Here is a 15,049-nt window from a genome sequence, read left to right as displayed (position 1 = left end):
AGATGAAGAGTTTGAAAATCAGTTTTTCTTTTGTTATTCTCACTGAGAGGACAGAGGACCCCTTGTACTAAGACATGAGGAATTTCTTGGTGGGTTCTCGGCTGGAACCACAAAGAAAAGATCACCTGCCCCAACCCAGAATTAGGGCTTTGGAAAAAAATAAGTGAAGAGAAGAAGTATATACCCTCGCGGCAGCCTCATGGACAAACACCTACTTTTATCTCTTTATTCAGCAGAGGAGCTGATGTAAAGGTGAAATCTCCCAGAAGCTAAAATATACAGACTCTTAAGGAGTGAGGAAGCAAAGATTCTTGGAAACAATAAGTTAATCGCTGTATAATAAATATATATATTCTCAGCACCTACCATAGGTCCTGGTATACCAGAGGCTATCAATGGAATAAATGAATGTTTTTGTTCAACAGATCGTCACACACAAAGGAAAAAAAGTCTTATATTTTTGGGTCAGTCACAGAAAAGGAAAAACAGGTCTTCCAACCTCTTTAAAGCCTGGATTCATCCTAAGCTCTTGACTTGTCTAGCTGCCTGGCTGGGGATGTAGGAAAGAGGGTAACTCAGGAAGCCCTTCTGTAGCACCAGCAGCCAAAGAAGAAAAGTCAGGAGGAAGACAAGTCCAGAAGGAAAGGGGACACTGACACAATTACCTTCTGTTCAGAGCAAATTCAATTCTGAGACCAAGGCAAATTGGCTTGGGCCTATATGCAGGCAATAATGCTTAGTCCCATGTAAAAGAAAACCATCAAATAGCCAACAATGTTGTTCCTGGTTGAACCTACCCTCTGGGAGCTATAGAGATTGCTTAGCAAATATCTGACTAGAAATACTGAAAATAAAGGCCAGGCACAGTGACTTCACACTTACAATCCCAGTACTTTGGGGAGCTGAGGCGGAAGGCTCACTTAACGCCAGGAATTCAAGACCAGCCTGGGCAACATGGTGAGACCAACTTCTCTACCAAAAAAAAAAAAAAAAAAAGTAAAAAAGTTATCTGGGCATGGTAGCATAGCATCTGTAGTCCCAGTACTCCAGAGGCTAAGGCATGAGAATTGCTTAAGACCAGGAGTTCCAGGCTGCAGAGAGCGTGATCTTGCTATTGCACTCCAGCCTGGGCAAGAGAAGAAAATCCTTTCTCTAAAGAAAAATAAGAAGAAAAAATAAATAAAAAGAAAGCCAATAACTATATGAAAAAAGCATTCAGAGTTTATTTCTATGTTTAGGGAGAGAAAAACTAAATGCTTGGTGGAGTTGAGTTTCAGATGCAGAAGTTCTTCTCACTTGCTTTCAGGTTCATTTGTTACAAATTTAGATTCTTGGGTCTCCAGCTCTAGTGAATTCTGGGAGTGGGGTCCAGTCATCTGCATTGTTAACTACCTCCCTGGAGAATACTGGGCACCGTTAAGTTTAAGAACCCTTTGAACCATTCACAGAAATCAGGAGAGCTCTTGTCTGTATCTGCCTCCTTCTTGTTATAGATCCACGAGTGCACTATAAATTCTCATCATGCCTCCCCTAACTTGGAGTTTACAGGGATCCAGTGAACTCTTCCTTCCTCCTTTCTCCCAACAGAGGAAAGCTGTGTGTTCAAGACTAACAGTTCTAGGGAGGTCTCAAGATAAACAGTCTCATCAGTCTAGAAACTATTTCAGCTGCTGCTTTAGCATTAAATTTGGGGTCTGGCATGGTGGCTCACACCTGTAATCCCAGCACTTTAGGAGGCTGAGGCAGGAGGATCGCTGGAGCCCAGGAGTTTAAGATCAGCCTGGGCAACAAATGGAGACCCCAATTACACAAAATTAAAAATTAGCCAGGCGTAGCGGCACATGCCTGTAGTCCCTGCTACTCAGGAGGCTGAGGAAGGAGGAACACTTGAGCCCTACAGGCTGAGGCTGCAGTGAGCCATGATCGTGCCACTGCATTCCAGCCTGAACCGAGCAAGACCCTGTCCAAAAATATATATATAAAGGACAGAAACCCAACTGCTGGATCCAAGGATAAACCTGTGTTCAAGTGAGAACCTAAGATTCAGAAGTGAAAACTGCTGGGTCTCTAAGAATCCCCTTCTTTTTTTTTTTTTTTTTTTTTGAGACGGAGTCTCGCTCTGTCACCCAGGCTGGAGTGCTGTGGCCGGATCTCAGCTCACTGCAAGCTCCGCCTCCCGGGTTCACACCATTCTCCTGCCTCAGCCTCCCGGGTAGCTGGGACTACAGGCGCCGCCACCTCGCCCGGCTAGTTTTTTGTAGTTTTTAGTGGAGACGGGGTTTCACCGTGTTAGCCAGGATGGTCTCGATCTCCTGACCTCGTGATTCGCCCGTCTTGGCCTCCCAAAGTGCTGGGATTACAGGCTTGAGCCACCGCGTCCGGCAAGAATCCCCTTCTCACACTCAAGACTAAAATCATGGTAATTACTATGAACCATCTGATTCAGACTAGGCCATGAGAAAGCTTGGAAAAGAAACAGACTGAAATGTATATGTAACCATCATCCTAAAAGACTGAGGTGGCCAGGCGCGGTAGCTCATGCCTGTAATGCCAGTACTCTGGGAGGCCGAGGCAGGCGGATCACCCGAGGTCAGGAGTTTGAGACCAGCCTGGCCAACGTGGTGAAACCCTGTCTCTACTAAAAATACAAAAATTAGTCAGGCATGGTGGTGCATGCCTGTAATCCCAGCTACTTGGGAGGCTGGGGCAGAAGAATCACTTGAACCTGGAAGGCGGATGTTGCAGTTAGCTGAGATCGCGCCACTGCACTCCAGCCTGGGTGACAGAGTGAGACTCTGTCTCAATCAATCAATCAATCAATCAATAACTAACTGACTGACTGACTGAGATTAAGATTTAGGTTTTGAGCTAACTTCAAGATTCTAGAACCACAACCTCAGTGATTCACTGTCATTAAAAACACCCCTACCTGAGGATAGGAGCAGAATCAATATCCCATTTAAGTTGTTACCACCACTTCCCTATGAAGTTTTTCCAATTTTGAAACTGTCAAAATTGAAGCTTAGTTTTATAATTGGGTATACAGCAGTACCCCTTGTCCAAGGCTTCACTTTACATAGTTTCAGTTACCCGTGGTCAACAGAGGTCTGAAATATTAAGATACCATCATGCACTGCCCAACATGCATGGGTCAACAACCAACTGCATACATGATGGTGGTCCCGTAAGACTATATACTGTACCTTTTCTATGTTTAGACACACAAATGCTTACAACTGTATTACAATTGCCAACAGTGTTCAGCACAATCACATGTTGCACAGGTTGGTAGCCTAGGAGCAGTAGGAGCAACATATAATCTAGGTATGTAGCAGGCTATACCACCTAGGTCCATGTAAGTACACCCTAAGATGTTTGCCCAGTGACAAAATCCCTTAATGACCCATTTCTCAGAAAGTATCCCTATCATTAAGCAATGCATGACTGTACTTTGAGACAGGGAGAGAGAAAACACATTCATATAACTTTTATCATAGCATATTGTTATAATCGTTCTATTATTAATTACTGCTATTGAGTTTTTATTGTGCCTGATTTATAAATAAAACTTTCTCAAAAGTATATATATACAGGAAAAGACACAGTAGATACAGGGTTCAGCTTAGGTACTATCCACAGTTTCAGGCATCCACTGCGGGTATTGGAACGAATCCCCTTTGGATAAGGAGGAACTACTACACTCAAATTTCTGTGTCCAATATGCTTGGGGTGAAGACCACATATGTAAAATACACAGCATGTTCCTTTTGCCAAAAGGAACTAGAGCTTGCTTCATTTCTTTGGCTAAAAGTGGCCTAACTCAAAGTATTCCTTGTGACATGACATATTGAGGTGCATCCTTGTTTAATATCAAAATGTACATATCCCATAAAACAAACGCTTTAAGAGCTAAGCCACTGTTTCTTACAACACCATTCAAACCTCAGTAAGCAAGAGTTAACTATGACCTTCAAGAAATTATCTTTGCCTCAGGGTAACTTTTCTGTTTTAAGAAAATAAGCCCTCATGGTAATAAAGAGCTAAAAATTCTGCTTTTTTAAAAAAGTTTTCATTAACAATAGAAGTTTTGCAGGGCAGGAGACCCATCATGCTCTCTGGAGACCACAGAATGCCTTTTCCTCTCCAGAAACCAGGTGAAGGCCCATTACTTCTAGCACACCTATGGCAGGGCACAAAGGCTTTCTGATCCACTCCAAGGGAGCTGGCAACTCTCCCCCATTAGCTAACAATAAAAGAAAATTAAATCACTTGAGAACCCTACAGTGGCAGCAAAACAGAACCCAAGAGATATCCTGCTAGCATGTTCAAAGACTTATTAAAAGGCACCTTGGGCCAGGCATGGTGGCTTATGCCTATAATTCCAATGCCTTGGGAGGTTGAGGTGGGAGGATTGCTTAAAGCCCAGAGTTTGAGACCAGCCTAGGCAACACAGTGAGACCTCATCTCTACAACAGATTGTATAAAAATTAGCCATGTGTGGTGGTGTGCACCTAAGTTGCAACTACTCTGGCAGCTGAGGTGGGAAGATGGCTTGAGCCCAGGAGTTTGAGGCTACAGTGAGCCATGATTACACCATGGCACTCCAGCCTGGGTGACAGAGCAAGACCCTGTCTCAAAAAAAAAAATAATAACAAAAACAAAACACAATCACCTTGTATTAGTCTCAGTTGATGGGTTGATGACAATAAAGAACAGTTTAGACTTTTCTGAATGTGTGTGTGTGTGTGTGTGTGTGTGTATACTAAGAAGTTGAAGTGAAGCCCTCAGTGGCCAGCCCTTTTACAGTAGAACCTAGAAAACAGCAACTTCTTTCAATATGGTGAATCCTGCATGTTTTGTATCCCACATTTGAAATCCATACTCTGAGACAAACAGAACTACTGAAAGAGAATGACCAGACCTCCAGAATAGCACCGAGGCAGCCATCAGGAGTTACAGCAAATCTTACATTGTAACGTGGAATGGAAGGGACTCACTCTGCTTCTAGAAAGCAGCCCTTATCAGCGGCATTATGAGTAAAAGCAGCCCACCAATGCAGGTCAGACTTTAGGACACAGACCACATTCCATTTGGGGGCTACAGCTAGCACAGCTGTAAACCTCTCCACCCATCAAATTCTGAGACGATTAGGCCAGGCAGGGTGGCTTATGCCTGTAGTCCCAGCACTTTGGGAAGCCAAGCTGGGAGGATCATCTGAGCCCAGGAGTCTGAGACTGCAGTGAGCTACGATCTCGCCACTGCACTCCAGCCTGGGCAACAGAATGAGACCCTGTCTCAAAAGGAAAAAAAAAAATCTGAGGTGACTGAAGGTAGACAACCATAAGAGAGTGCCCCCATAGGAACTCCACCACTCTCCATGTAGATGTCCTTTGGCTTTTGTGCACATTATCTCATGAGACCCTCACCATGACTCTGAGAGGTAAGCAGGACAGGTGTCTTCTCCATTTTACTGATGAATAAATTGTGACTGAGGTTAAATGACTCACTTGCCCAAGGTCACAGGTCATGCAGCTGATCAGCTGCCTAACCAGGAAATGGGCCTAGCACTCTGACTCACAGGCCAGCACAATCTCCAGGACACCACGCGACTTCCTAATGTTTTCAGATAAGAGGCAGAAGAGGGTACTGGTTAAGAGCCCAGGTTCTGGCACCAGCCAACCTACATTCCGATCCCATCTCCACCACCTACTAACAGCCTGATCTTGTGTGAGTTCCTTAACCTCCCCCAAACCTGTTTCCTTACGTGTACAATGGGTGTAGGGGAGAAGAGTCTTACTTCATAGTTATAGTGATGATTAAGTGAGATGATGAACATAAAGCACTCAAATTCATGTACTCAAAAGATGTGAGAGGAAGGCACAGTGCAGGACCCACAGCAGAAATCAAGGAACACAGTCCTGCTCTCATGGAGCTTAGACTTTAGGCAAACTGTACGCAAAAAAAGTAACAGATAAAATGCTTACAAAGTATGTTAAGAATGATTAAGGTGCAGGGCGCAGTAGCTTACGCCTGTAATCCCAGCACTTTGGGAGGCCGGTTCAGGCAGATTACCTGAGGTTGGTAGTTTGAGACCAGCCTGAAAAACATGGAGAAACCCCCATCTCTACTGAAAATGCAAAATTAGCCCCAAGCTTATTGGGCGTGGTGGCACATGCCAGTAATCCCAGCTACTCTGGAGGCTGAGGCAGGAGAATTGCTTGAACCCAGGAGGCGGAGGCTGTGGTGAGCTGAAGTCACGCCACTGCACTCCAGCCTGGGCAACAAGAGTGAAACTCCGTCTCAAAAATAAAAAAAAAAGAATGATTAAGGTAACAAGTGAGTGACTGGAGAGAATAACAGGAGGGGCCAATTTTTAAGAGTGGTCTCTAAGTCCTAAGGGATCAGAAAGAAGATTTCATGTGAAGAATGGACAGAAAAGCACTCTGGGCATAGGGAATGGGATACGTGGGGGTCACAGCACAGTGAAGCCAGGAACCTAGAGAAGACAAATGTGACTACAGCGCTTCCTCTCCCGGGATGTGCGGAGCAAGGCTGGAGCTCATGAGGATGACCACAACTATCTTCAAAACGACAAAGATGAGGCTCAAGAGAGCGGATATGTCTTGCCCAAGGTCACAGCTGCTCAGAGGAGGAGCTGGGACCAGGGCCCTTCAGTATTCTACCTCTAGACTCAGCCTAAGCCCACGCTCTCTGAGATGGCCTAGGATACACTGAACTCCCCCATGTATTTCACTGACAACTGTTTTCTGTACCCATGAAGAGTTGCAAGAGCACCTTGAAAACACAAGGAAACGCATCATATCAACTTCCAGGCATCTAATCAATTGTGCACCAAAATCTTTACCCTTCTAATCTTACAACACAACAGCAAAAGCTGCTTAGACGTTACTCAAAGGCTCCAAAGCAGAAACAAGTTTGGCTTCTTGCAGCAATGAGCCACAGAGGAAACATGTCCTGGAAGATCCCATGGTCTGTTTCAGGTGAGATGGAACCAATGCTGCACACGAAGGTTCATCTCAAATGAACTGCACAGGAAAAGTTAATTACTTTATGTAAATAAAAGAATCAATCCCTAAAGCAGTGGTTCTCAACCAGAGTGATACCACCCACACCCCAGAGGGCATTTGGGAGTTCTTGGGGACATTTTGGGGTGACACACTGAACTGCTGGATGCTATCAGCATTTAGTAGGTGGGGCCAGGTATGCTCAATGTCTTGCAGAAGGACATGATGGTCTTACACAGTAAGGAATAGATTACCTACAATATTAATAGCAGCCTCCCATACACGCTTTCGACAGCCTTCCCCAAAGGATTAATGTGCTCCAACTTTCCTGTCCCCACAGTTCAGTGGCTCTCCCTACTCTCACCATAACAGGATGAAAAAAAATAAGGTTTCACAGCTTAGGGCTGAAATTCTGGAATCCAATTATAAGCTCATAACTTTAGCATGGAACCTGGCAGTAGCATAATAAATAAATTTTTAGTAAGAGACAGACTTAAGAAATTTCAGCAAAGAAAAAAAAAAAACTCCCTTTCTTCCTCCCTACATATCTCATGTTTTTCAACGCACAAAATTCTGTGATTTTAGAGAAACTTCTTATAGTGCTTTTAAGTTCAAAACCAGATGCTCATTACAGTTCTTCTAAACACCTAACCAGTCATCTCAAAAATATGGCTCTCTGAACTAAATTTCATAGGAAAAGTTATTAATTTCAAAATGCCTAATTTTGATCAAATGCCTGAAAGAGCCAAAGGCAATCATGCCTTGCATCTCATTCAGGTCAGAGTTCGATGAGGTCAGAAAAGCTCCAATGATATGCGGAGGTCTGTTCAGAGTTTAAAATATCATCCTAACAATTCACAAGCTACTTCTAAGGGTTACCCTAAATTAGTCACTAATAGTTTCTCCTCCAACTCTATTTCACATAGTTTATAGAATTGACAAAAAAACAAACCAAGTGAAAACAAACCCCAGGCTATTTGCAGGGAGGAGGAAAGCGATACCTCAAAAGTCAACCCTATTTCACAGTAGGTAAAACAGTGATCCACGAGATATTACCCTCCATAAAGTATCCTAAGGGCAGGAGCAATCTTTCCCCTACACAATATCTAAATTTCCCCAACTCACCCGAAAGAACCTTAAGATGTCACTTACTCACTCAACTTGCCAATTAGCAAACAGCGGCCCCACACACCTTTTGGCCAATTTTCTAGAAGCCTGACCTAGCAACAGACCTGTTTTCCTCCTGCCAGGCCTTTTTTGCCCTCCCAGTAGGAGCCTGGGAAATCCCCCTCCAACCTTTTGCTGGCCTGTCACCAGAAGTTCATAAAATGAATTCATCCAGATTCTCTGAATCCTCCTTTTCCCCAGTCATGTGCCAACAGTCAGGCAATAATGCCCCACCTTGACAGGCTCTCTGTTACAAAAAGATGCAGATTCACAGGAAGACCAAGCACTTAGCATGGAGCAGAAGAAAAAAGATGGAGGGAGGTGAGAGTCGTGGAGCCAAGCCTGCTGCATGCAGTACGGGTGACCAGAGCCCTGGTCCTGCAAAGCCCCCGCGAGACTCGCCGGCTGGGCCCTTCGTACAGCAGCCACACCTGTCTATGCGAGCCGCCTGCCGGCTGCTCCATTTTAAACATTTCAAACAGATCTCCAGCAGGGTGGCAAAACTGGGCACCTCTCTCCCAGCAAGACTGAGAGCCCTAATCCAGGCATCACTTGCCCCTAATTTTATTTCATTTTCATACTCTCTGTTTAGGAGACACTGCTTGCTCCAACCGGCTCCATCTCTCCGTTACTGGCGAGGCAGGCACATTGCTGCAGTGGCAGAATGGAAGCACCCAGGCTGACTTGCTCTCAGCCAGAGAAGACCTCTTTTCTGAGGAGGGAGATGCCAATAAATGGGACTCCAATAGGTAGGCTTCGCTCTGCCCTTCCACAAGTGAACACACGCCGGGAGTCCTAAATCGCCAGGTTCTGCAACCTTGCAGAAAGCCTAGTTTCCAGAGGGTAGGTATCCCATTCATCCTTTGGCATCGGGAACCATAGGGAAGGCAGACAGATCTCGGTCGTGCACTATATTCCCAAACCTTGGCACGCACGCGAAGGCTTGGGGCGCCCCGGCGCGCCCTCCCTCCGAGGCCTCCACCACCGTGGACTCACCACTGTGCGAGCTGAACCACCTGGGTGCGATGTGCAGAGGTAGAGCATCCGCCAGCGAGGCTCGGGAGCCCAGGTACAGCATCCCGTCTCTATGGTGACTGCCGCCCGTCTCCTGGTAACCATTGCCATGGGCATAGGTGGAGTCGGACGCGGACCCTCCGCCGCCGGGCGCCCTCTCAGAGTCGCCGGTGCCCCGGGAGGCGGGGGTGTAGAGGCCAAAGGGCACCCCCCCGGCTGTACTGGGGTCCATGCCCATGCCTGCCACCGAGCTGACCGAGCGGCTGCGCAGCCCCATGGCCCCGCCGCCCGTCCGGTAGTGCCCGAAATGGGGCGCCCCTCCCGGCGGCGGCACGGCGCTGTCATCGGTGGAGACCCCCGGGAAGGGGCCCCGGGAGCGGGCCGCCGTGCTCTGCTTGCCCCCCATGCTCGCCCGGGCCCCGGTGGGGCGGGAACCTGGAGGCCGAGACCCTCCCCCACTTCTCAGCAGCGGGGGGAGGGCTGGGCGAGCATAAAGGGGGAGGGAGTCAAAAAGGAGACCCGGAGGGAGAAAAGAAAAAAAGCAAAAGAAAAAAGGAAAAAACCCGCGGGGCGGAAGAGGCAGGCGGGCGGGGATCCCAAACTCAGAATTTCAAACGATCCAAGCCAAACGCATGTTTCCCCTCAAGGTCCAAAGAGGCGCAGTCCGGCGCGGGCTCCGCGCGCCACAGGCCGCCCCCGGGCTCCGAAAGCCGGGGGAGCCGCAGGGAAGGAGGGAGGGAGGCGGCGGCGAGCGGCGGGCGGGCGCGGGGAGGCGCCGGAGGAGGCCGCCCGCCCCTCGGGAGGAGGCGGAGGACCGGGGGCGCCAGGCGCGTCCCCCGCCTCAGGACGCCGCGACCATGGACGGCGGCCCGGACCTCTCCAGGCCTCTGGCGAGCCGCGGCGCTGGGCGGCCAGGCGCAGCTCGGGAAGCCGCGGTCGCGTCGCGTCGCGCTCTCGCTTCAGTCGCCGCCGGCCCCACCAGCCGCGCCACCCTGCTCGGTCCCAGGCAGCGCTCGCCGGCGCTCCTCGCCGCCGTGGAGACAATGGAGGGCGGCAGAGCGCAGGCGCGGCCCGCGCCCCCTCCCCCTCCCCCCGTCGGGTTAACCCTTTCGCGGCCCCTGCGGCGCCCAGGCAGCTGACGCCCCAGCAGTCCCCACCCACCGCCCGCCCCCGGCCGGCCTGTGACCTGGGCTGCCTGAGCCACTGGGCGTTAGCCACAGAAACCAGATGTCTTTGAAAAGCAAACACTTGTTAAGTCCCCGAAAATGGCAAATTATTCAGGGGGAACCACGTATGGGGGAGGGGCAGCAATGGTTCGAGGGGGTGGGAAGGAAACACCGGGAAGAAGGAGATTTACTCTTTACGCCTACCTGGCTCTGAGGGTCACCAGTCGAGCTCCCCTCCTGGCACAAATTTGCCCCCACAGCACCCTCTGGTGGACGTGATGGCCATTCTTTCGGGGGTTCCCCATCCAAGCACCCGTCAGGTCCGGAATCTCAACATTTGGCGGGGTTTAGCTATTTGGGGGTAAACAGCGCCACGGGGACCCTTGTGAATCCGGCGTGTTGCTGACACTAGGTCAGAACTTCCTATTTTGGGCTTAAGCAAATGAGTAGATTCCTTAGCTAAAATGTAATTTTCAGAATCAATAGATGTACCATAAAATGTGAATAGATATGGATATGGAAATAGAACAACGTAGCTAGAAGTGATTATAGAAACCTTCTGCCCAAGGTTGGAGCCCTGTTTTGTTTACCATGTTCTGTGTTTCGGCCTACACCACGGGCCAAGGACACGGTGGGTACTTAATAGGTGTATTGTTGACTAAGCCTACATCATTTTGCAAGGGAGGGTTCCTTTGATACCTCAGTCCGTCTTGCTCTCCTATATTCACATTCACTGAACAACTGTTTTTCTTTTTCTTTTTTTGCTTTTTTTTTTTGAGACGTAATCTCACTCTGTCACCCAGGCTGGAGTGGAGTGGCCTAATCTCGGCTCACCGCAACCTCCGCCTCCCAGGTTCAAGCGATTCTCCTGCCTCAGCCTCCCCAGTAGCTGGGATTACAGGCATGTGTCACTGCACCCGGCTAATTTTTTGTATTTTTAGTAGAGACAGTGTTTCACCATATTGGCCAGGCTGGTCTTGAACTCCTGACCTCAGGTAATCCACCCGCCTTGGCCTCCCAAAGTGTTAGAATTACAGGCGTGAGCCACCACACATGGCCTGTTTTTCTTTTTCTTTCTTTCTTTTTTTTTTTTTTTTTTTGAGATGGTGTCTTGCTCTGTAGCCCAGGCTGGACAAGCTCTGCCTTCCAGGTTCAAGCGATTCTCCTGCCTCAGCCTCCTGAGTAAAAGTCTGTTAAAAATTTGAAAATCAGGCCAGGCATGGTGACTCACGCTTGTAATCCCAGCACTCCAGGAGATGGAGCGGGTGGAGGGGCGGGGGGGATCACCTGGGGTCAGGAGTTTGAGACCAGCCTGGCCAACATGGTGAAACCCCGTCTCTACTAAAAAAATAAAAATAGAAAATAATTACATTAGCCAGGTGTGGTAGCTCACGCCTATGATCCCAGGTACTTGGGTAGCTGAGGCAGGAGAATGGCTCGAACCCGAGAGGCAGAGGTTGCAATGAACTGACATCACATCACTGCACTCCAGACTGGGCAACAGAAAGAGACTGTCTCAAAATATATATATATATATATGTACATACATTCATAAATAGTAGAGATGGGAGTTTCCCTATGTTGCCCAGGCCGGAACTCCTGGCCTCAATCAGTCCTTCCACTTCAGCCTCGCAAAGTGCTGGGACTACATTATGAGCCACTGTGACAGCTAAACAACTGTTTATCAAGTGCTAGGTGCTGGCTGTGAGGATCACACAGTCCCTGGCTTAACTGACTTCTACCTATTAAATGACCCCAGATACTTCTAAATTGGGGGGCCAAAACAAGGTGTAGAAAAATATTAAAAGAAAACCAAAAGAGCAAGGCTAGCCTATCACAGATACTGATTGTTCCAGTGTGGCCAGCCTGGAAACAGGAGGAAAGCTACTTGCAAGCACGAAATACCTGGAGGTGAGCAAACAACCTTATAGAAGTAAGAGTTTTTTGCTAGAGAAATAAAAATAGGAAGAAACAAAATGTGCCAACATCTAATAAATTATCTGTGGGTGCCTATATGAGTATGTGTGTACCTAAAGAGGAAAAACAAGAAAGCTTAAATTTACTCCAATTTCCTCATAGAAGAAAGACTATGGTATCAGAAGAGTGGTTTAGTACTATACTAACAACAAAAAATAAGGTATTAGACCCCTTGAAAGATCCCTATTAGAGAGATAAATACATGATACCCATTGTAACTATCCAAATAGCGTTTGATTTATCCATTCACTCAACAGTGTTTTAGTGTATTTAACAAAATATTTAGTATGTAATAAATTTTAGGCACTGTAGTAGGTTCTGGGATACAGTGCTGAACCAGACAGATGGAGTCCCTGTTCTCATAGAACTTCAGAAGAAACATTTCACACCCACTTGAATGGCTATAATCAAAGAGAAGGGCAATAGTAAGTATTGATGAGAGGTGGAGAAATTGGAACCCTTGTACGTTGCTGGTGGAAATGTAAAATGGTGCAGCTGCTTTGGAAAATAGTCTATCAGTTCCTGAAAAAGATTAAATATGGAGTTACACGATCCAGCAATTCCACTCCTACCTCAGTATAGTTCGGAGAGAAAGCAAAACATATGTCTAGGCCGGGCGCGGTGGCTCACACCTGTAATCCCAGCACTTTGGGAGGCTGAGGCGGGCGGATCATGAGGTCAGGAGATCGAGACCATCCTGGCTAACACAGTGAAACCCAGTCTCTACTAAAAATACAAAAAAAAAAAAAAAAAAAAAAAAATTAGCCGGGCGTAGTGGCAGGCGCCTGTAGTCCCAGCTACTCGGGAGGCTGAGGCAGGAGAATGGCGTGAACCTGGGAGGCGGAGCTTGCTAAGAGCCGAGATCACGCCACTGCACTCCAGCCTGGGCGGCAGAGCGAGACTCCGTCTCGGGAAAAAAAAACCTATGTCTACAGAAAAATGTGTACATAAATGTTCATAGCAGCATTATTCAAAAGAGCCAAAAGGTGGAAACAACCCAAATGCCCATCAATTGATAAAGAGGTGAACCAAAGTTGATGTATCTATACAATGAAATATTATTCAGCCGTAAAAAGGAATAAAGTACTGATTCATACTACAACGTGGATGAATCTTGTAAAATCATACTACAGGCTTAAGTCACTGCACCCCACCAATACTTATTGATCTATATTGATCAATACTTATTGATCTATATGGAAGCCAGCCATAAAAGACCATATATTGTATGATTTCACTTATATGAAATGTCCAGAATAGGCAAATTCACGGAGACAGAAAGATTAGTGGTTGCCATGGCTTCGGGGAGGGGAGAATGGAAAATGACTACTAATACGTTTCTTTCTGTTTTTTTATTTTTATTTATTTATTTATTTTTTGAGATGGAGTCTTGCTCCGTTACCCAAGCTGGTGCACAGTGGCATGATCTTGGCTCACTACAACCTCTACCTCCCAGGTTCAAGTGATTCTTCTGCCTCAGCCTCCCAAGTAGCTGGGATTACAGGCACATGCCACCATGTGACGCTAATTTTTTTTTTTTTTTTGAGACAGAGTCTTGCTCTGTTATCGCCCAGGCTGGAGTGCAGTGGTGCAATCTCAGCTCACTGCAACTTCTGCCTCCCGGGTTCAAGCGATTCTCATGCCTCAGCCTCCTGAGTAGCTGGGATTACAGGCACGTGCCACCACACCCGGCTAATTTTTGTATTTTTAGTAGAGACCAGGTTTCACCATGTTTGGTCAGGCTGGTATCAAACTCCTGACCTCGTGATCTACCCACCTTGGCCTCCCAAAGTGCTGGGATTACAGGCGTGAGCCACTGTGCCTGGCTGCTAATTTTTTTTTTTGAGACAAGTCTTCCTCAGATGATCCACTTGCCTCTGCCTCCCAGAGTAGCTGGGATTACAGGCATGAGCCACTGCACCCGGCCTCTTTCTGTTTTTTGTTTTTTTTTTTTTTAATTTTTATTTTTTTAATTTTTGTGGTTACAAAGTAGGTGTCTTTCTGTTTTATTCATTTATTTATTTAGAGACAGAGTCACACTCTGTCACCCAGGCTGGAGTGCAGTGGTGTGATCTCAGCTCACTGCAACCTCTGCCTCCTGGGTTCAAACAGTTTTCACGCCTCAGCCCCCCGAGTAGCTGCGATTACAGGTGTGTGCCACCATACCCAGCTAATTTTTTTTTTTTTTTTTTGTAAAGATTAGGTTTCACCACATTGGCCAGGCTGATCTCGAACTCCTGGCCTCAAGTAATCCACCCGCCTTGGCCTTTCAAAGTGCTGGGATTACAGGCATGAGCCACTACACCTGGTCGTGTTTTTTTAAATCACTTTTTTTTTTTTTTGGTATTTGAATGAATTTCTTTTTTTTTTTTTTTTTTTTTTTTACTGCCCAGCCCGGCAATGGCGTGGGTGTTTATTTTTCTCACCACAATCCTATCAGGAATTTCCCAGGTTATGTGAATATGTTGATCCTGCACATAATACTCAAGGCCCCCAGAGTTCAGGATCTTCAACTATTCCTTAAAGGGGTAGTCACCTGGAGTGAGGGGGTGTTCAGATGAAACATTTGCTCTGCCCAGCACTCCCTCCCCTGAAATCCTCCCAAAGTGAAGTGGGCTTCTTGCTGGTCATGGTCTCCTTGGTCTATGAGTGCTTTCTTTTTTTTTTTTTTTTTTTTTTTTTTTTTTTTTTTTTTTTTTT

The 15,049-nt window shown here is 46.9% G+C and overlaps 1 protein-coding gene across 3 annotated transcripts in view; it reads right to left on the bottom strand.

Moving 5' to 3' along the window:
* Positions 1-10,280, bottom strand: part of ZNRF1 (zinc and ring finger 1) — a 118,374-nt gene extending 108,094 nt beyond the window's left edge. Inside the window, exon 1 of one of the 3 annotated variants that reach the window (XR_002729659.3) lies at positions 9,189-10,280. Coding sequence is in view for 2 of the 3 variants with exons in the window: in XM_023202443.3 (XP_023058211.1) it covers positions 9,189-9,612 (424 nt within the window). In the remaining variant the exon portion in view is untranslated. The remainder of the gene's footprint in view (positions 1-9,188) is intronic. The other 2 variants (XM_023202443.3, XM_023202442.2) reach the window with 2 other exon arrangements.
* Between the last annotated feature and the right edge of the window lie 4,769 nt (positions 10,281-15,049).

The sequence above is a fragment of the Piliocolobus tephrosceles genome, chromosome 17 (assembly GCF_002776525.5).
Source record: "Piliocolobus tephrosceles isolate RC106 chromosome 17, ASM277652v3, whole genome shotgun sequence".
In the NCBI taxonomy this organism is placed as follows: Eukaryota; Metazoa; Chordata; class Mammalia; order Primates; family Cercopithecidae; genus Piliocolobus; species Piliocolobus tephrosceles.
The sequence above is the reverse complement of the archived record's forward strand: the minus strand, read 5'-3'. Positions and strand labels throughout refer to the sequence as shown.